This window comes from Galleria mellonella, unplaced genomic scaffold, assembly GCF_026898425.1.
Source record: "Galleria mellonella isolate WM207_F2 unplaced genomic scaffold, CSIRO_AGI_GalMel_v1 utg64, whole genome shotgun sequence".
NCBI lineage: Eukaryota > Metazoa > Arthropoda > Insecta > Lepidoptera > Pyralidae > Galleria > Galleria mellonella.
The window spans coordinates 3986946-4010367 of record NW_026442133.1 but is presented as its reverse complement, the minus strand read 5'-3'; the positions used below and the strand labels follow the sequence as shown (position 1 = coordinate 4010367).

General features: G+C 31.1%; 1 protein-coding gene across 1 annotated transcript; it reads right to left on the bottom strand.

Annotated features, from left to right (window-relative positions):
- Nucleotides 1-1659: 1659 nt before the first annotated feature.
- Nucleotides 1660-12107, bottom strand: LOC113512296 (androgen-dependent TFPI-regulating protein-like). Its single transcript, XM_026896084.3, has 4 exons — nucleotides 11832-12107; nucleotides 11100-11240; nucleotides 6542-6762; nucleotides 1660-3517 (listed from the first exon to the last, which is right to left on the bottom strand). Exons 1-4 carry the CDS (start codon nucleotides 12060-12062, stop codon nucleotides 3250-3252), a joined length of 861 nt encoding a protein of 286 aa, XP_026751885.3. The 5' UTR covers nucleotides 12063-12107; the 3' UTR covers nucleotides 1660-3249.
- Nucleotides 12108-23422: the final 11315 nt, after the last annotated feature.

Genomic DNA, 23422 nt, shown 5'->3' with positions numbered 1-23422 from the left:
TCATATTTCATGAAACTAGAAAGTTATGTTAATTTAATATTAAATTACAAAATAATTGTAATAAAAAAATATAGGGGAGTGGTCGAGTCCCCCACATGCCCTGATCAGTGGAAGACTTTCCAACTATCTATAGCTCTTCCTCCTGAAAAGACAGGGATATTGAAAATGCATAATGCACTGGGTAGGTAGGGAAGTATAGAGTATTCTCAGTTCCAAATCAAATCAAAAGTACATCAACATTATAATGGCTCCACCAACCCCACAATGCTTCCAGTAGAAAAGTAGTTGTTTTGCCAATAGCAAAGGATCGAAACTGAAGTCCCGGGATCACTCAGACAAGAGAGTTTACTTTGGATGCAACCCCTTTCGGTCCTATAAGGTGACATTAAGCGATCAACCCGTAGATACAGCACGTAGTCGAAACTGAAGTCCCAGCATCACTCAGTCACGAGCTTACTAATGGGGGTTTCCCTTCGGCTCAAATGTGACAATAGAAATCAAACTGTGGAGACAACCCGAGACTTCGGATAACAAAATGGCATTTAAATAAAGCATAATAATAATCGATCTAATAGATGAAATAAAACCGTAATAACTATTTCAACAAGGCTATCAATATCTAAATTTTAGTTTAGTGAAATAGGCTTATTGGAAGAGTATTTTATTATTGTTTACATAAAAAGACGTTTAAAAAAATATCACTAAAATCGACTTAACATTTTTAAAATAATATAATAAAACATTGAAACTAATTTACTTAATTATCTAAATTATTATAAATGATAATTCAATGTGATACATTCGAGACCTATCCTAACATTACGTTAAAAAAATTTTACCAAAATGGACCACTGAGGTGGCATACAAGCATACGGCATACTTGATGGTAAATGGTCACCGTACCCATTTTGAACATTATTTAACAATGCATCAATATCAAATATCTTAAATTAATATTAAATGGACGTTCATATAGTATTAATCTTGTTAGATCGTTTTCTAGTTTTTTACATTTTTCTGTAAACGTTAAAATATTAATTTATTATTTAAACTTCTTGCAAGTTCAACACCTTTCCACAAGATGGCGTTAAATGTATTTTTACACATATGACGAACCGTTACAACCTGCCAAGCATAGTAACTACTGGCAAAACTCTTCTTATGAGAAAGATTTATATTCAACAGTGGACAGTTAACGGCTAATATTTATATGTTTGCCAATTAAGATTATTATTAGTCAATAGGGAGACATTGTATTTATTGTATTTATTTTACTAAACGGATACTTCGTATAAGTCTTCTGCTGGAGTACCCACAACACATTCAAGTTTCTGCTGTAGCTATAATTCAGTTTCAAAAGTAAGATATAGAAGTAAAATTACAGGGTACAGAAGCATAACATCTTAGTCCTCACGAATGGTACCGCATAAAGATACTCTTTACTGTAGGATATCCATGGCATTGATTATATCTTTAGGCGACGGTTACCACATTCCATCATGTGAGTCGTCAACTTATTTGATATTCTAAATACAAATGAAAATATAAGCTTTATTTACAGAAAAGACAGATGTATTGATTATCAATGGTTACTAATTAATTGATGAAAAAAAAATTAATAGAGAAAAGAAATCTACTAGGACAAAATAAAAGAAGACACCGCTGCTTATACTTTTATTATACTGCACCATTTCATTAATAAGGACAGACATAACGATGATTTAAATAAAAAAAAAATACTTAAAAGTATTTCTAAAATACATATAATATCAAATACAGTAACAAAACTTGAGAGAAATTTCAGTATAAGCCTTCAAAGCATAACCACAAAGCAATATGAATATTTCGAAGTCATTATTGCTTGCTGAATTAATTAAATTGTAACGGTTTGCATGCAACTTCGCCTGTATCAGTCACTACAAATACCAATGTTAATTGATAAAATAATATTTAACTGGATTGTTATTAAATCCAAAATCATTTGCAGTATTTTTATATGAGTATTATTATTTTAGTAGAGAGTTATTTTATTATAACGGAACATTTTTCTTGAACAAACATAATTAAATAAAATTAAATAATCAACCAACTTTTCGAGCCTTCCATAGTAACTAATAAGGCTCGTCTGGCTATAAAGTTACTTTGTTTGTGGAAGACTCTAAACATATATTTAGATAATTATGGATTTCATAAAATATTAAAACAATATCTTCTTACGTTCACATATTGTTGAAAATATTATAGATAAATAATACTTAGCTCGAACCACTCGACTCTACTCACACTCCTTTATGTTCTCTATTCCCTTGGGAATTTCCAAAAAGTTTTTATTGGATGCCAAACTCACACATTATAACTTTGTTACTAGGTTTATTACATTTGTCACTTCCGTATATGTTCTTCTACTTAACCGATTTCCAACTATATGTTGGAAATCGATACACAATAGGAAAATAATAAAAATTTTCTCTGACATTTACTTGCATTTCAACAACTTAACAATCTATTAATATCTCACTGGTGGGCACAGGTTTCTTCTTTTAAGGTACTACCTGTATATGGTGACTTCACCCCTAAATTTCCTCAAGAAAAAGAGTTATTAAATACAAAAATAGTTTTTCAAATCTGACTGGTTGTAGTTCCAGAGATTAATGTGTTCAAACAAACACTTCACTTTAATATATTAGTATAAATCAATATAGGTATATTTTTTTATGCAGCTTACAGTGGCAAACAACGGCCCATCTGATGGTAAATGGTAACTTGTATTATTGTACTAGACGAACCATTTGCCTTAAAGTTTTGAGTTTTTTTTTTCTATTATATTCTAGCCTATTATAGTCATGTCTTAGAATATACTCTGGATAAAATAAAGTGATGATATACTGCATTCTTAATTTGTCATCACACGGTGTCACTTCCTTACGTTCTATGTACATTTTATTCATAATACATAATTTTATATTAAATCATACATGCATAAAACTACATTTATTAAAAGTAAAAAATATATAATAGCAAAATTTGTAAAAAAAAATGCAATTGTAGATCTTGTGTTGATTTTTAAGCATCATCAGTCTCTAATCACCTTTCTTTAATCAACTACTCATCGAGAATAGTATATTAGTTCAATTTAGGAATTCTTGCAACCGCCTTCTGACTTTATCATTAAATCTAATCTCCTACACCATACAATTTATATAAAAACTTGTTATAATAAAAAAAAATTAATAAAATTTAGTTTGTTGTTTAAGCACCGTAAGAAAGGCGTGATATTTGTCGCCGTGTATAATGTTTCTTCGCTACAGGATTTATTGATCCGGAAAGCGTTCCATGGGATTTAATAGGCTTAACATTATTATGCTTATCCCAAATCATATCAATAATGAACCATTGACAAGTATAATAAAAACAGTTCTCCAGAAATGTAAACATCGCCAATAAAAACAGTTTGAAGGGGCTTAGCAACTTCAGAACTGGATAGATGTATTCTTCGTTATAGACGCAGTTCAATAACCTGATAACAATAGAATGGTAATTATTAAAAACAAGCGACATAATCAACTCAAGTGTCTGCACTTTATAATAATTCTGTAGGCAGCCGAGTCGCATAACTGCAACATACCAACTAAATGGAATAAAATTATTAAGAAACAAGAAAATTGCTTAAAATGTCATGTTATTAATTAACACTAGATCATTTCAATAATTTAAACACTAACCAAATAATTAAAGTGTTGTTTTTTATTATCATATCAGCCATTAAATGTCCACTGTTAAACATAGGCTTTTCCCATAAGAGGACATTTGGCAATAGCTCGCCAAGCGGATTAACAACCGCAGTTAAGCATCAGTGACGTTTTAAGAGTGACGCTGCTGCCCGTCCCTCTCTTAGTAGCTTCATAAGACACCCACGAGAATGGAAGTGGTAGCCTATTCTATGTCGAGACCATACCACGGTGTCCAAAGTATTAAGTGTGTTATGTATATTATATATGTATTGTACAGTACTTATTATTTTTAATGATATTTCAAATACTGAATTTTATTGAAAATAGTTATATTAAAATACTTACAAAAAACATCATAAGAAATGTGTAATATGTACCCAATATATATATATATATATATATATATATATATATATATATATATATATATATATATATATATATATATATATATATATATATATAGTGTATTCGTAATGACACGAACCATATATCTCTGTGTATTTTACTTTAATTTTATTTACACCATTTCCACAAAGAGGATAGTTTCTGTCTGAGTTAGCGTTTAGCGTTTCTGCCTACCCCAATAGGAGACATAACATAACAGACATAACAGAAATGTATGTATGTATAAGTGCGGTAATATTTTTATAATATTCTTGATGTAAAGATCACATACGTATTTTTTTAACATAACAAATATCTTCTCTATATAAGTAAAACATATTATCCGAGAATTCATTTCCTAAAATAAATTTAATAAACGACATCAAAGAAAGATCTCAATTCGTCTGTATTTCTTTTTATAGAAGCTAACATAATATCCCGGTATATTAGCGCCCCAATTTTAAAAAGTCGATTTACATTAAAAATGTACAACTTCATTTATTTTAATATTCTTTTATTGAATTGTTTTTTTCGAAAGTATATTTCATTGGTTCTTATAGATAAATTTGATTACATATAGATCAATATGATTTTGTTTAATTCTTTTATTAATAGATTGATGATTGATGTCTATAACCATTAACTCAAGAGAATTAAAGTTTAGTGTTGAGTCACTGTTTTTAACCGATATCAAAAAGAAGAAGGTTCTTAATTCGATTGTAATTTTTTATGTTTGTTACATCATAACAGTTATAAATAGCTCATAGTAGTTATAAATAAAATCGGCAATTTTGTTTATTAGAAACGTAAAAAAAAAAAAGATTTTTTCAAAATCTGTTCAGTAGTTTAAATTTTAAATCAAAGCAATTAGTTTTGCAACAACTGATGCCGGTTTATTTATAAAATACAATCTTAAATTATCGTTGATAATGTTAAGATTCTGAATATTTCTTTTTTTCTTTTTTTACATTCTTATGCAACCAAACTTAATCAATTTTGATTTTAAATATATTGAACAATTTAAGAAAACGCGATGAGTGTTGTGGTATTTAAAAATGGTAATAAAATTCAGTCAATCCAAAGCATCTGAAATTATAAGTATGATGAAATTATACTAATTATATATTTAACATATTGACAATATGAGCATCACAGAATAAGTTTGCGAAGTCTCTAGTATTATTCAAGTCCTTACACACACACAACAGTCTACTTTTCATCAGGTCAGCACACACACACACACATTCACACACACACACACACACACACACACACACACACACACACACACACACACACACACACACACACACACACACACACACACACACACACACACACACACACACACACACACACACACACACACACACACACACACACACACACACACACACACACACACACACACACACACACACACACACACACACACACACACACACACACACACACACACACACACACACACACACACACACACACACACACACACACACACACACACACACACACACACACACACACACACACACACACACACACACACACACACACACACACACACACACACACACACACACACACACACACACACACACACACACACACACACACACACACACACACACACACACACACACACACACACACACACACACACACACACACACACACACACACACACACACACACACACACACACACACACACACACACACACACACACACACACACACACACACACACACACACACACACACACACACACACACACACACACACACACACACACACACACACACACACACACACACACACACACACACACACACACACACACACACACACACACACACACACACACACACACACACACACACACACACACACACACACACACACACACACACACACACACACACACACACACACACACACACACACACACACACACACACACACACACACACACACACACACACACACACACACACACACACACACACACACACACACACACACACACACACACACACACACACACACACACACACACACACACACACACACACACACACACACACACACACACACACACACACACACACACACACACACACACACACACACACACACACACACACACACACACACACACACACACACACACACACACACACACACACACACACACACACACACACACACACACACACACACACACACACACACACACACACACACACACACACACACACACACACACACACACACACACACACACACACACACACACACACACACACACACACACACACACACACACACACACACACACACACACACACACACACACATCACTAAAGCATCTAAGATAGTGATTCGCTTCATTTGGTTTTAAATCATATTTAATAACTTACATAATTGCATAAGATCCAATAAATATGAACATTGGCACTAAACCCAGTATCAGGTTATCTGGCCGCCTTCTTGGGACAAGCACTAGGTCTAGTATAACAAAGATTAGAGAGGCCGTGTGCATACAATGCTGTGCCCATAATGGTACTAGTGTATCGACAAATGCCGGTACAACCAATTCCCGATTTTTGTTCCAGAGACGCCAGAATAGTATATCTGAAAACTGTAACAAAGAATAAATCAAATAATGTTTACTATCTATCAATGATGACAGAAAAATAATATTAATATAATCTGTTACAGACTTTATTATTTTAACCCTAGGACGATTTTATCTAATAAGTGAAAATGGAATGGTGGGGTCACCCCGCCTGCGCTATCGGTGTACACTGATGGGGTACCAGTGAGCTACGCTGACATCATGTTGTGAGCGTAACTCTACTAACTAAAAAAAACTCAACTTATTTACAGCAATCCTGTCTATGTAACAGCCCGCATGCATACTGCTGATAATATGTGTATACAAAATTTCATAGTGACTAGTAAAGCCGTTATAGTGCTAAGAGGTAACAAACAAAGCCGCTATCACATTTATCATATTAGTAAGGAACATACACCAGTACAAAAGAAGGAAAACTGGAAATAAAACTCTATGCTCGTAGGTAACACGCTGCTTGAAAAGTATACGGATAATAGTAATTATATATATAATATAATAGTAATATGTAGTAATAGTATACAAGTAGTAGCCTAATATCCGCCCCCAATGGGACCCTTGTGCCAAGTAATGGGAAGTTATTGAATGGTTATAGTAATGGCATAAGAATGTTATAGTATGAGTGGTTTATTTTTAGATTGCATTAGATTTATTTCATTTAATTCCATTATTTTATTAATTATAGTTCGACTGATAGTAAAAGTAGCGATTTTGTGTTATACGTTTCCCACTAGAATCACAAATATTAAGTAACACTGTAATTCAAACTCGGCCTCTCTTCTCATGTCGTATTGTTGCATACGGCCTGTAAGTTATATTTGGCAAACAGTACGTTTGATAATTTAAACACACAGTAAAATAAAAGGTTGATAGAATGGTTACTAAATAATGTGTCGTTAGAAATGTGTCGTTCTTAAAAAATTCTATCTGATAAATATGTGTAGTTATTTTCACCCCTCTAATATTTTCACTTTTCCAGGGAATTAGGTATTCTCTTATACACTTATTATTTTTAAGTTAAGAAAATTCATCTGAAACACTTTGTGAAATATAATATAATTGAAATATATGTAAATTTATTTCAATATGTTTAAATTCTGACAGATTTTTTTATTGTGATATTCGCGTTGCTAGTCTTGGTTCTAAATCCTTTTAAGGAAAACACGCAACTATTATCATGGATAGGTAATGTACATGAACAAATAATAAAATACTGTACGTGTTGTAAACAAAAGAATGGTTATTTTAATAATAATAAACACATTGAATTATTATTGTATAGAATTTTATGGCAATATAATTAAGTAATTTATAGTGGCTTCAATTTGTTTTTAGATAGATATGATAGATAGATAGATTCTTTATTACACACTAATAACAATAATTACAGGTAAAATTAAACAACAATAAAAAGAGAAAAAAAAATTAATTCATTTTGCTGGTAATAGGAGCCACCTCAGCTATTGCTATATATGCACACTTCCAGCGAGATGTACTTATAGAGCGATTTTCTGGTGACCCCTTTATTCAGTTAACTTTAGCGCGGATCGCCAATACTCATTTTTCAAATGGGAGACTGATCAAAAAGTAAATAATTAAAAAAAACTATAACAAAAATTTAAAAATAGAACAAACTCTGAATATAAAAATTATCAAAATCGACAGTGACAGTATTATTATACATTATAAAAACTTAAAAAAAAAAGTAAAGCGCTAGTCATTTGTTTAGAATTTCTTTCTCCAAAAAGACTCGTTTTTTTAGTTTACTTTTGAAAATATTTTTTTATTACCTAATTATTATTTATTATTGCTATTAAGGTATTAAGCTATATAATGCCTGCATTTTCTCTTGGTATTTGTTTACACTCAAACTAATTGCATATTCCTGGAAAAATATAACTTCAGTTATGTTTTTCTCTTTAAGTCGACAGTAAATAGTTAACGCAGTTCATCGGGGGAAAAAGGATTGATAAAGACAAGATCAGGACGACATTCTCGCGGCGGAAAAATATTATGATTTATTCTTAACTAGCTATTACTCGCGACTTCGTCTGCCTGACCGGGATAAGTTTATTGAATGGGATAAAGTAATTTTCTAATTCATATAGTACGTGTATCCAAATTTTGTAGTGTTTAAATAAGTCGATAAACGTTGTTAGGGTAACAAACAAACAAACTCACATTCACACATACATTATAATATTAGTAAGAATCAATTTGTCACGATTGATTAATTGATCGGCTTTCATCCTTGTCATCATTGCCCTTACCTCGCCAACCTACACTGATAGCGCAAATCAGGTGGCCATTTCATTATCATTTATTTAAAAAATATGTGGTTAATCTTGATAAATCAGGTGGTGTAAGATCAAACTTAAACAAATCGCATATTGAAAAATATATAAATAATATGTACTAATATATATGCTAATACTAGATAAACACATCACTGATAATTTAAACATAGGAAAAATATAGTAGCTAACAAAAATACCACAAAACAATATTTAGAAAAAAAGAAATAATGGTGATACCTTCTGAAATTAAAATGGATTGAAATAGAAGAACTTTTTCATATTTACTAAAAATTTTTATGTCTCTACTTATAACTTCGTCAAATGTATGTTTCCTTATAACAATTTTGATTCCTAATTTGTCCAACTAAAGTGAGACTTTGTACAATAGTCCACTTGGGTGGCTCTGTCCATTCGTGTTTCTGCCATAACTGCACATCAGCTATGCTTGCATGAATGTGTTTCGGTTAAAGGCAGAAATATGGCGAAGAAATTACAGAGTACAGAAACAAAACATCATAATCTTCAGAAATGATAACGTATAATTTTTGTGATGGTACAAAGCGAATGTGATAATTATGCTTTTAAATGTGTTGATGGCAACAATTATGTTTTTGTCATCGTCACATTTAATAACATAATAACCCCCCGAAAGGGAGTTTTATGTTCAACCGTGGACAATTAACGGCTGATGTGATATGACGATACGATTCAGTAACATAATAATCCCGTTTTTATTAAATATGAACAGCAGACTGATTTTTAACGCTATCGATTTGGGATCGAACGGAAATCATATTAGGGTGAAATGAAGCAAGAAATGTATATAAGGATAGAAGCCTATGTCACACCGTTGTCTCAGTAAACGTTATGAGATAAGCTTACAGACAGACAGTTAAATGTATACATTACACAATGCGAAATATTTTCTTTTTTTTTATTATGTTTTTTCCACTGAGGTGGCAAACAAGCATACAGCTCACCTGATGACAAGCGATTACCGTAGCCTATGAACACCTGCAATACTAGGGCTATTATGTTGCTGACCCTGAAGCAACCTCTTTACCCCCCCCCCCCCCCCATGGAGAGCCGAATGCTGTAATTACTAGGGAAAACCTGCTTGTTCGTGGGAGAAATCATTTCTGAAACCGCGTTGTACGTGACCACTAAAGCTGTAGGATATAAAGGTGAACTCCCTGTCGATAGCGAGCGGTACTATGGTAGAAAGTGGCCGTGGGCATCATATTGAACTATTCCTCTGAGCACAATCCATTATACAAGCAGTATAACACGCAGAGTGAGGCAAAATCTCTCCTAAGACTTAAGGGTTCGATACCGCTTGTAAGCCTGGAATTGTCGACAATTCTTATAGCTCGTTGTTACACTTTTATATATTATATGTTATAGTTATAGGAGTTTATGACTAGAATATTATAAAAAAAAAACTATTAATTAAAGAAGCCTTATAGCCTTAAGGCACCCTTAAAATACCATCGCATAATTGGTGCTATAGTGCTATATGCATTAGAGTACTCTATAAAATATATGCCAACAGAATAATAAATAAAATTACAGATCGGTAATTTATTTGATATTGATACAAATGACAGTTTTTATTATAATATATAAATAGTGTTAATGATCGAATAATTCAAACTCTATTTTACGTCTTCATATACTTTTTTATACAGATTTAGTTTGGAATTGCTTAATATATATTTTTGATTTGTATTTTTTAATTTGTCTTTTTGCTTGGTTACTATATTTTTTTGTATTGCTGCTAAAGTCCATGTCTTCGTTATTTATCATCTCATCACATTCCATCGGTCCGTAATAAATGAATCATGGAATTTCTTAATCATTCTCATAAGAATAAGGATTACATCACAAAATATACAGGATGGACTCGAAATCATTAGCATAATTTTAAGAAAGAGTTCCGCGTATGAGAGTGAACTTTTTCACCATAAACATTGAGCCTCCTATATTAATACAGTACAAATATTCAGATAATATCACTATAAGAAAAAATATTAAATATAAACTTACGGCAGTCGTAGGAAGAATCATGCTGGTGAAACAAATAAATCGAACTTGATTGAGAACTTTGACATGACGCTGGTCAGTTTTGCCATTCAATTCTCGCCAGTCACAATAAATAGATATCGGCAAATAGCCTAAAATTAAAATCTGTAACAGATTTAGATATCAATTTATATTATAATAGATTCGCCATTAATTCTTCCCCATCTTAAATAATAAAACGACTATTAAAGCTTTTAGCAAGTGTGACTAATCAACACTCGTGATATTGGCTATATTTAAAATAGTAAATAATATAAAAATAAAAAATTGTCATTTACCCAACTAATAATGAAGTTTAAAAATTCAATAAATTATAAAATTTATCTAATAATATCTCTAACATTCTTTAATTTTTATTGTAATATAATAATTAATTAATGAAATAATAGTGCATACTATTATCGTATCGTGCACAAGTAAAAATATATAATTTTCTTACAATTAAATATATAATATTTTGTTAAAATATATAATATTTTACGTCACCTTGGTTCACTATTATGGTAAATTATTTAAAATATAAATATTTTACAATTAGCATTGATTCTGCTAAATGCTTTTTATATTTTATAGGTACCCATCTTGAGATACGAAGTATTATATATCTTGTAATTTAGTTCATTGACGAATTTATGTAATTACCTTAAATAAAAATAGATGTAAAATGAATAAAAACAAACACATTCCTTTACTTACATTGAACCAGGCTGTGATGAATTTCCATTTATATTGTTGGTATGGCCACAGTTTAGGATCATCTGCGTCTCTAAAATTTATACTTAATAACTTGATTGCCATAACAAGTTGATGAATTAAAGCAAAACCATTCAACCACAATCTAAATTTGAGTAGTTTATTATTTTTCGTATAAACAATATTCGGTAATGCACTAAGATTTAACAATGTCATAGTGTAAGATAACCGCATTGATTGTAAGGTACACGGATAATGATCTTAACACTTGCTTGATGCTGTGTATGTTATTATTAAACAAATTAAACTCGCCGACCGTAAATGACGTAACACAAAGTTGACAATATTCACTGGCGTAAACACTAACCAAACTTATTAAGGGAGAGAGTAAGACATAAAATGATTGCTTCTTCTGTTCTGACAGAAGGATAGGAGAATGAAAAAGGTATGTCTCCATACTCCTACTAGTAGAAAAAATACTATGTTTTTATGCTCTTACTAGTAGAAAAAACAAGAATACTCACTTTCCCTATAAACTTAATCTTGCTGGTTACTCTGTTTAAATCATAAATTGTTATTTGCTCTTCTATTACAGTTGTTTCATAATATATTAGTAATATTTCATGTATTTATATATATATATATATATATATATATATATGTATGTATATATTATACTGGTATATATGTATTGTAATGTATTGTATTGTTGCATTGTAAACACTAAACACAGTTTGATATAAATAAAACTTGCTGTGACAAGGAATGGACATGAAATGTATTTCATTATTGGACTTACATATCAAGATGTTCAGCATTCTTCTATCCCACTTGTTAGGTATGGGTAATATCGGGACCACACCAATATTTATATTTAGGTTCCTCTGGACATTGACGTGAGAAAAAAAACGTCATCATCCATTTCGATATCTCCCATACCGCTCGAATATATAATATATTCATTTCAAGCGAATGCTTCATTTCGATATTATACTCGTATATTGGAAATTTGATATATAATATATTATTTATTAGGCCAATAAATAATTATTACAATTTAATGATATTGCAGTAGCAGTAAAATTACAGGCGTTGAACTTATTTTCAGAAATGTGTCACAGTATATTCTGTGTCGTTCATAAGCCTGCTCATGTCTATAGATGACGATTACCAGCCCATCAGGTACACCGTGAGGTTGTTTACCACTTAAAGTTACTTAAAAAAGGAAAGGACCTATAAATGAATTACCATTTAATTTATCAATTATTATTTGATTAAATAAATTTATATATAATTTCCGGCATAGAATGAGCCACCGTTTACTTTCCCGTGAGTGTAAGTGTATCGTAAGAGGATTCTAAGGAAACGTAATGGTGGGGGAATGGGTAACAACGTCCTTCTGTAAACATCACCAGAGCCTAACTGCGGTTGCCAACCTGCCTGCCAATTACTAGCAAAAAACGTCTTTTAGGGGAGGTCTATGTTCAACAGTGGATAGTTAACAGCTGATATGACGATGATGATATGTATTTCATGTGAGCATTGAATTTCATTAAATACATGAAGAAATATTATATTGATGTTGAAATTGAAATTGAAAAATTGAAATTTTATTGTATAGTAACTCTTGCGTTAGTACTTCTTCTTTATATAATTTAGGTAGGCAACTTTAGTACGCGACTTCGTGTGTGTGGATTTTGGAGTAGGTTAGTGTAATTTTTTTCTTTTGACATATAAATTATACCAAGATTTTCATTTTCAACTATAATATTTAGGTATATATATATATATTTTTTTTATACAACCTAGAATAGCAAACAAGCTGACGGTCCACCTGATGGAAAGTGATAACAGTCGCCTATAGACATGAGCAGTACCATGGACATAACAGAGTATATTGTTTCGCCCAAGCATGCGGGGGATATGCGTTGCCATTCCTAAGGACTCAGGTGTTATTCCTCTGTACCCAGTAAATTCACGCTATATCCCACCCTTCAAACCGAAACACAACCATGCAAATACAACTGCTTCACGGTTGAAACACGAATGGGACAGAGGTACCCAAGCAATCGACTTTTGTACAAAGTCTCCCTCTGGTAAATTACATATTTATAAGTATATTCACTGATTAAAATACAAAGTCTACACCGAGGACATTGGAAGGAGGGTAGAGAGGGTGATTTCCTTTAATAACAAGTACTGCGTGAATATTTCACAAATGATTGCTAATTGTCACAAAAAAATTATATTACGTTCTTCTTAATATTCTTAGTAATTTTGGTTTTAAAAAATGAAAATAAAAATCTGTATTAGTATTGATGTGTTGGTTTGTTTGTAGCTATGTCTGTTTGTACCAAAAAAACTACTGCACTAAATTGGATGCGGTTTTCAGTGTTGTATATAGTATAATAATTTCCGCTAAAAACATTTTCTTGTTTCATACTTTTTAAGCGGTGATTTTTCAATAGTCAGGTTTTAATTTTTGAACTTATTTTTTATTCTTTAATTCTTTAATGTCTTCCATATACAGATATCGTCTTGTTAATATTTTATTATATTAGTAGGGAAAAATAATAAACAGACCACTTCCAGATAGTGCAAGATAATAACATAGACAGGTTTTTAAATTGAAAATCACATGCAGTTTAGTGTAGTAGTTTTTACGTGATGTCAGAACAAGCATATAGAAAAACAGAAAAAAAATATTAAACATTATTAGTGCACTATTATGTTTGTTTTTACATTTCAATAACCTTTTGTGTACAATAAAGAATAAAGAAAGAAAGAAAGAACATTTTTGTTTGGGTTTCTACTGTTATTATTAGGATCTTAAATATCTTCTATATACAGCAATCCTCTAGTTATATTTTTTTTATATTAGTAAAATAAAATATACACAGCAATGCAACGGAAATATGAATGCTAAATATTGAGTCAGTACACATAAGAAAAGCTTTGTATACTAACTACTGCAGTCAAGGTAATCTGTTATCCTCATATACATATACATGTATACTTCTTGGTAGAGTAAATATTAAAAAATTATAAATTAAATACATATAAAGAATAAATAAATGTATTTATTACATGTCTTTGCTCGCGTAAATATTATAAAGTCCCCTGTCACGTCTGTTTGATTGTCTCAACGCAACTTAAAAAAAACACCGTACAAATTTTCATAAGATTTTTACAAATATCCCCAATTAATTCATGAAAAAGATTATGAGGTACGTTGATAAAAGTAGATAAATACTGTGTACAAATATGTGGAATGCGAAGGTGTTGCTTTTCCAATAGATATTATAATATAGGTATATCCCCAGCGTAAATGGAAAACTAAATACTGGATCTAGCCCGTCGTTACATTCTCATTTTAGCAGCAAAATATGTGAGAATACGCCGAAATTAGAGGCACATACTACACATATTAAATAGGTATTCAATATATTAAATACTTCAGTGGTTATTTGATTTGAATTATTTTGTTTAATTCCGCTACCATTAGTATATATGTGACTGCCAACACTCGATGATTAACTACCACTATTACTACCAGAAGTTCTACAACCTTTCATATTAGGCATCAATCTCCAACTGCTATTTTGTACACGCGCCATTTGCGACATGTGTTTCGCCCCTACACGAGGCATCATCAGGCAAATTATCGGATTTCTGTTCAGAGCCTAGTGTTACCTGTTTCGCACCCAAAATAGGCAGTTTGGGTACCGAACCATGGCAGTTGGAAATTAATGACTAATACGAAAGGTTGCCGTATGGTCCCGACATAGAATGGGCCACCCCTTCCTTTCCATATATGTCGTAAGAGGCAACTAAGCGAGTTTGATGATCGAGAAATGGGTAACAGCGTCCACTTCACTTTAAAATCCCTTTACCTTTAACATCACTAAAACCTAGTTGCGGTTGCCAATCCGCATGTCAAGCGCGGCAACTACTAGTAAAAACACCCAATAAAGAGCGGCCTATCTATAGCAGTGGACATTTTATGGCTGATATGATGATGATGAACGTTTATGGAACTTCTACTAGTCACATAGTAATGATAACGGTATTAAACAAAATACTTTTAATCAAATAACCAGTGATATGGACTTCCACGAGATAATATTTATTTCATTAAATATAATAGTAAATAATTAATTGATACATTAAATAATTACTGCAGAACTTTTTTTTTAATAAATTAAGCGTATGTATTTTACTCACTGATAATGTAGATTTCTGCAGGTAAATTTTTTTAGAATAGGTTAAGATTTTTTTTTATTTATCCATTATACACAAAATAACAAATCTTGCCTCGTTTTTCTGTGTATTTACGTACATACGTATCGTAAAAAAACACAAGTATTTGTGTTTTAATTCTTTTTTTCTGCATAGTCAAATTGCAAACTTCTTTTTGTTGTCGCTTTAAAAAGCACGATATAACCAAAGGTTTCTTTGTTTAAGCACGGACTGTGCAGAAAAGAAAGTTGGAAAGCTGTGTACTATTCCAGGCACCTAGCGACGTTTTTACTTTATTTTTAAGCCCCAGGCACTATTTTAGTCTACAGTCTCTCCAAAGAGACAAAAAAGTAATATTAGAAACACTATATCTCTTCGTTTGTATAAAAGATAGCTAACTAAAGCAATGCATAATATATATTATTATTGCATTTATATTTGCATTATTGCATACCGTTAAGTATTTATATGTTTTAATATACAAATTGTCATAAAAACTGATATAGCGAAAATACACTATAAACCGACTACTTAGTCGAGAACTTTCGGCTTTTTGTTTTTTTTTTTTTCAATATTATTATCTTTTTTATTATTATTTTGATAGTCGTTGTATATGTTACGCGGTATCTTCGCCAATAGCCAACCAATTTTGATCGTTGTTTTCACAACCAAAAATTTCCATACTAACGAATTTTATTATAATTGAAAGCGATTTTTTTAAACTCATACCTTTATGTACCTCGGAAAATGTAAATAAGAAGTTCGCCTTTACTAACATTGATATTAACTTATTGTTGTTACTGTATGTTTCAGTGCAATAAAGAATAAAAAAGAATATATATATATATATATAATGCCTACTTAACACAACACACAACAATCCGATGGGGGAAGGAGGGAATTAGTAATGCAGAATTGCTATTGTAATCGTATTGTTAGCAATATACCCAGGCAGGGCGCTGACCGCAACGACTAATTTGTACTTTGTCTACCTCTATACTCCTCGGTCTAGGTGGGGACAAATACCCACTAGAGAGGGGAGAATGAATTGTTAATAATGGAAAGCAGTAGCGTCATTATGTCAGGTCGACCACCTCGCGGTTCTCCCCTGGAAACCATTGTGCTAAATTCCAGGTGTATTCATCACGATGGGCTGACCTGCTTTTCCTTCTCATCTATCATCCTTCATTGGTACCCTACCAACGTATACCTACCATTAGTACAAACAGAGTTGCCATTCCATTATCATTCATTAAATAGCAACAATCCGATGTAACCGAAGTATTGAATTTGCTATGAATAAATAATAAGGCGTTAGATATAAAAATAAGTATTGGCCATGTTTAATGAGATCGATGCATAATTATATTAATAATCAAGATATGTAAATAAATTCAATTATACAAATAATCATATAAACTTAATTTAAATGTAAGTTTGAAAACTATCTAACTATATAATATAAAGTAGCTATATAAAATACAGTCTATAAAATTTCATTGAATGAAACTAAATTCAGGTACCAACTGTGACAGATGAATAATAAAATAAAATGAGGTCATTAGTTCGTAATTTAAATAAATAGATTTTAAATAGTTATTAATAGCCATCTATAGATATTTGGATGAAATACGTGATATTACACTGAAGAAAACCTTGGCGATGATAAGTTCTCTACATAGTCGCTAGATGGTGTTAATATGTATATAGTATTTTTATGGCCTTAAAGAGAAAATCCGTACCTTTTAGATTGGTTAAATTAATAACATAGATAGTAAGCCGATTCTGTGGCGCCATTTTTCTAAGCCGATTAACACTTTAATTTGATAGTTTTACGAACTTACTATTTTATGGACCGTCATAAACTAAATTTATAGTAATTTTAAATTTAATCTTTTAGAAATTTTGTTCCATTTAGTCCTTAGAATAGAAAAAATTATGTTGTGTATTAGTTTTAGAAATGGGATATATATTTTAATTTTAGAGAAATGGCGTATCGGATTCGTCTCTAGTGTCGCGAGCGATATCCTGGCAAAATACGTAACATTCGTAATTCAAATATGTTGTGGTTAACCAGTGATGTAAAAGTTATGTCACTGAATATCTTATAGCATCTACTTAACACAATATTGTCAGATTTATATATCTACAAATTTATCTTCCACTAATAAGTAAAAAGGATCTTTATACTTAATTTCTGAATAGACATGTGTTCCATATACCTACTTGGGAAAAACGCATGAAATCTTGTTCATTCAGATATTTAATAAATACCTAAGTAACAAATTTCAAAGATAAAATTTATTCAAAGTCCAACATTTTAAAACATAAACCTACTAAGAAAAATTACTAACTGAACTGTAAATGAACAACACACAAATATGATTTGTGTAATCAATGTAGGTATATTATTAAATAAGTAAAGAATTAATTTATCTTATGTAAATAACTATAGATATATACCTTAATATTTTTTTGATGGGTGAAAATAGAATGGTAACCCCATCTGCGCTAACGGTGACACCAGTTAAAGGTGATCGATGAGAATGAAAACAAGCCAGTTAGCCCATCATGAAGAATTCACAAGGAATTAACCATGATAGTTTCCAGGGAGAACCGCGAGGAGGTCAACCTGGCTGGGTATATTGCTAGCAATGGATTCTTAGTCTCCATCTAACAATCCCTTTCCCCCATACCTTAATATTTGTTAATGGCTGTATGGTCCCAGAATAGAAAAGGCCACCCCTTCTTTTCCCGTGGGTGTCATAAGAGCTGACTAAGAAAGTTCGAGGGATGGGCAGCAGCGTTTCAGCTCTTAAAACATCTCTAAAGTCCTGACTGCGGTTGCCAATCCGCCTGCCACGTGTGGCAACTACTGACAAAATTCCCCTAGGGAGAGACTTATGTTCAACAGTGGACGGTTAAAGGCCGGTAGGATATACCTTAATATTTATGTACCTATCTGACAAATTACAAAAGGTAGGTATCTGAAATACGCAAAGGTATATATAAAAAATACATAACAAAGTAAACATATGTAAAAAGTATAGTGGAATTATGGGTATTTTTTTAATCTGTAAAATTAATGTTGGATGTAATATAGTATATTTAGATTCATGCGCATAAATTTAAATAAATTATAATATGTAAGTATAAAAACCTACGTAAAATCCAAGTTACACTTACAATGAGTCTTATCTTTAAAATTTTTGTTCAATGGTACAAAAACGATTTAATTAAGGAAAATTAAGTACTATTAAACGACACAAAATATTTTAAAATCGCCTCTCTTATTTTGATTACACAATAAATAAAATCAAGTAATAAAAATTGTTAAACTTTTACTATTTTAATAGAATCTGTAAACTTATTACTTATAAATAAGTAATAAATAAATAACAATTTCTTAGAGATGGAATAAACTATTAACCAAAGTGTTTTCTTATAACAAAATAAAGTTGATCTTCTGGGAATTTATGGTAGACGTACGTCGTTAATAAAATAAATACTTAATGAATTATACCCCAAATTCGTTATTATTTTGCTATCTTATTTCAAAGCGTACTAAATACAAGAGAAAGAATACATTATATCTAGACCAAAATATGTTCCTAATTACAAAATGAAGTTCATTAATAAGCCATAGGTTAAGTACTTGCAGTCATCTTTTTGCGTCATGGTTCATCTATGAACCAAGAATAGAAATTCAAAACACTCCGAATGACTGTAAGACATATGTAATTAAAAACTTCCTTCTTTCTTTCTAATAACCACTTTTGTATCTATTATTCCATAGATAATTTATACCATACTTGATTTCTTTAGTTTATGAGGTGTTACCATATATTAAGTATTTTATTTATTAATTAAGTATATTATATTATTCTACTAATTGAAATGGTATTGGTAAGTGTGTCTGTACTTTGTGACATAATAATATAAAAATAAAACTAAAACATAGAATTTTTCAACTGTATTCAGTGAAAAAACTTCTCAATTTGGTTATTTTTAGGGTTCCGTACCTCCAAAGGAAAAAACGGAACCCTTATAGGATCATTTCATTGTCCGTTAGTCCGTCTGTTTTTTTTCTTAGGAACGCGTGAAAGTATCAAGTTGGAATTAATATACTCAGCTCTGCAATCTCTTAAAGCAGGCCAAAAATCAAGCTTCTAAATCGACGCAATCAAAGGATACGGTTGTTTATGTTCCATTTATATCGCATATTTTGACATTCGCAAAGGGAATCAAAACCTACAGGGTAATTTCCGTTGACCTAGAATCATGAAATTTGGCAAGAAGTAATGTCATGTAGCTCAAATAAAGGAATAAATTCGTAAACCGTAAATTTGTAGTTATTTCACAAAGTTGTGAGTCCAACTCACACTTCATCGGTTTTTTTTAATAAAATCAATTCGATATATATATATATATATATATATATATATATATATATATATATATATATATATATATATATATATATATATATATATATATATATATATATATATATATATATATATATATATATATATATATATATACACACAAAACCAAACTTTGATTAAGGATATTACTCGTACGTGCGGAAAGTGTTTTATTGCCGTATGTAATTACTCGTAAATACATTTTAATTGGAACACAAGCTTATGCAAGTATAACTTTATTACATTTACAGCGTATAGCATTTACAGCGTAAGTTACAGCGTTCCCCTCATGGTTCAATCCGACCTAATCATTGAAAATTCATTATTATGCAATGACTATGACAGAATTCTAAGAAAACTATGTTTAATGTAAAACCGATGCAAGCGTTGGAAATACACGCATTTATCGCTGTGGTTTCCTTTGCTATGACGCAAGATTGACGCACTCTTTTATTAGGTCCAAATTTTCAAGAAAATTTAACCAATTTAAACCGTAATGTCTATACAGTCAGACAGATAGACAAGCAACTACAACAAATTTAAACAAAATTGAATACTCTTTAAGCACTTGGCAAAATGTACATTTAGGGGATTTTATAGGTGATCAAATAATAAAACGAACTGAAAAGGAAAAATGAATGATAATCGGTAGTAAATGGGTATTAATTCTGAAGCACCACTTCTCTAAACCTATTTTTAAACTAAAATTTTAATTTAATATCACTAGTAGAATCTTTATTGTAAGGACCAATATGAAATATTTTTTTTATACTACTGAGGTGGCAAACAAGCATACGGCCCACCTGATGATAAGCGTTTACCGTAGCCTATGAACGCCTGCAATACCAGAGGTATTACGCTCGCGTTGCCGACCCTGAAAAAATCTCTTTTCCCCCCCTCTTGAAGTACCCCATGCTGTAGTCTTTTGGGAAAACCTTGGCAGGGAGCTCATTCCATAACCTAAGTATTCGTGGGAGAAAACATCTCTGAAACCGCGTTGTACACGACCATTTAGGCTGTAAGGTATGAGGGTGAACTCCTTGTCGATGGCGAGTCGAAAATAAAAAAAATTCTAACAGGTTTAAATAAAAGTTATTATAATTTTTCATTTTTTTTTTTTTACATTGTATTTATAATGGTCCATAAAATAGTAGTTTCGCGAAATTATCAAATTAAAATATTAGATTGAGAAATTGGTTTCGAGGAATGGCGCTTCAGAATCGGCACTGCTGTCTGGCTAAGTAAAACAAGTAATATTACGTCTTTATATTTTTAATAAATAAAAAAAATTAATAGTTGCGGATTGTAAACGAAAGAAATTTCTGTGGTTGACTATTTTGTTGGCCAACTTGCTTCGATTAATTCATTAAATGGTACATCTATCGATTAATTTATTAAATAATACATATAATAAATTAATTGGTATCAAAATAGGAAAATCACAACTGATTTCAATGATATATGTGTATAACCAGAGCCAATTTTGATGTCTCTGGCACACCTTTTGCCAAAAGAAGTCAGACAAAAACAATGAAAAAAGTCAGCTAAGCAAAAATAATGAATATAATTTCATGTTTAATATGGATCTTTTATGAGGATTTATGTAAAAAAAATTTGTAATATTTCCGAGACGGATAAACGCGTAAGACATTTGTTGGTTGTTTATTTATTTTAATAAATTATTTAAAAAGTTATCTTAAAAAAAACAAGTTTACCGACGTAAGTATATCATTGGAATCATAGTTATAGTAGACAAAAAGTATAATAAATAATTCTGTAGTTATTAACTATATCAAGAGGATGAGACAATAGCTATCAGATAATTTATCATTTTCTTCATGACACCCCATGGACTTATAAAAGTAATTAAATTTTCGTTTAAAATTTATCAGGTTAATAAACATAATTGTGTGTGTAATGAATCAGTGATCCGGACAAGAAGATACTGTAATTGTCTTATCATAACTACGTTTAATGAAATTTATTCTTTTTTTACAATAATTATAGGTAATCTTTCTAAGAAAATTAAGTACATCTCTAATAAGTGTAAAAACTGTCAGTAAGTATTTCATTTACATCTAAAATTTGCTATATATACAGGTTGAAATGGAAATCATTAGTATTCTTTTAAGAGAGTATTTCAACAACGAAACTAGAAAATATTGCCAAAGAAACAGATAGGTATAAAAACGAACAAATTGTAAAAATATTAAAAAATGCAATCTCTTGTATTAGCTTTAATTCAAGCTAGTAGATCGGTATGGGAAAACTTTCTTTTTTGACGTTTTTCGACTCATATTTCTTTGCCATAAATATAGAATTTCATTGACAGAGCTCTACCTACTTGGCTTAAAAGGAATGCACTTTTTTAAGGATAGCCTCTTTTTAAGGTAGTGTGATGCTTTTTATTTTATTCTAGTAATATGAATATATAAAAAAATATTTCACCTGTATATGCTCACGTATATAACCTCTGACAGGGTATTCAAAGTCATTTGTCGACCGCCACTGTGTTATTGTAACATTATTCATTGTTTTGTTTAAAGAATGTATATATCTTATACCGGTTTTGTTTGTGTTATGTAACTTACTAATTACTTTTGATTGTTGATAGTTGACAATAAATTTTAATATAGCTGACGTTACGACACCCATCGCTGTCAGATTTCCATTACTTCAGTGACAGCCCATGATGTCAAATCCGTATCTACTCTACATTAAGAGCACTCTCGTCTCTAATTAGAGATTAATTGAATCAGGGTGCGTCAGAGAGCCCTTTGTCGGTTACTACATAAAAGACCCTCTTCATCAAACCAAACCCCAAAAATAAGTGCTCGATTATCTGCGCCGTGAGTAGTTAGGTAGTGTGCCACTACGATTTCTTATTCTTTAGAATAATCTGTTGCATTCAATTGAAAATTTGGAATT

Coding starts and splice junctions, on each gene's coding strand:
- LOC113512296 (XM_026896084.3), bottom strand. CDS start 12,062: ATGCGGTTATCTTACACTATGACATTGTTAAATCTTAGTGCATTACCG. Junction 6,763..11,099: donor TGATTCTTCCTACGACTGCC/GTAAGTTTATAT, acceptor TCTTTGTTACAG/TTTTCAGATATACTATTCTG. Junction 3,518..6,541: donor ATTGGATCTTATGCAATTAT/GTAAGTTATTAA, acceptor TATTGTTATCAG/GTTATTGAACTGCGTCTATA.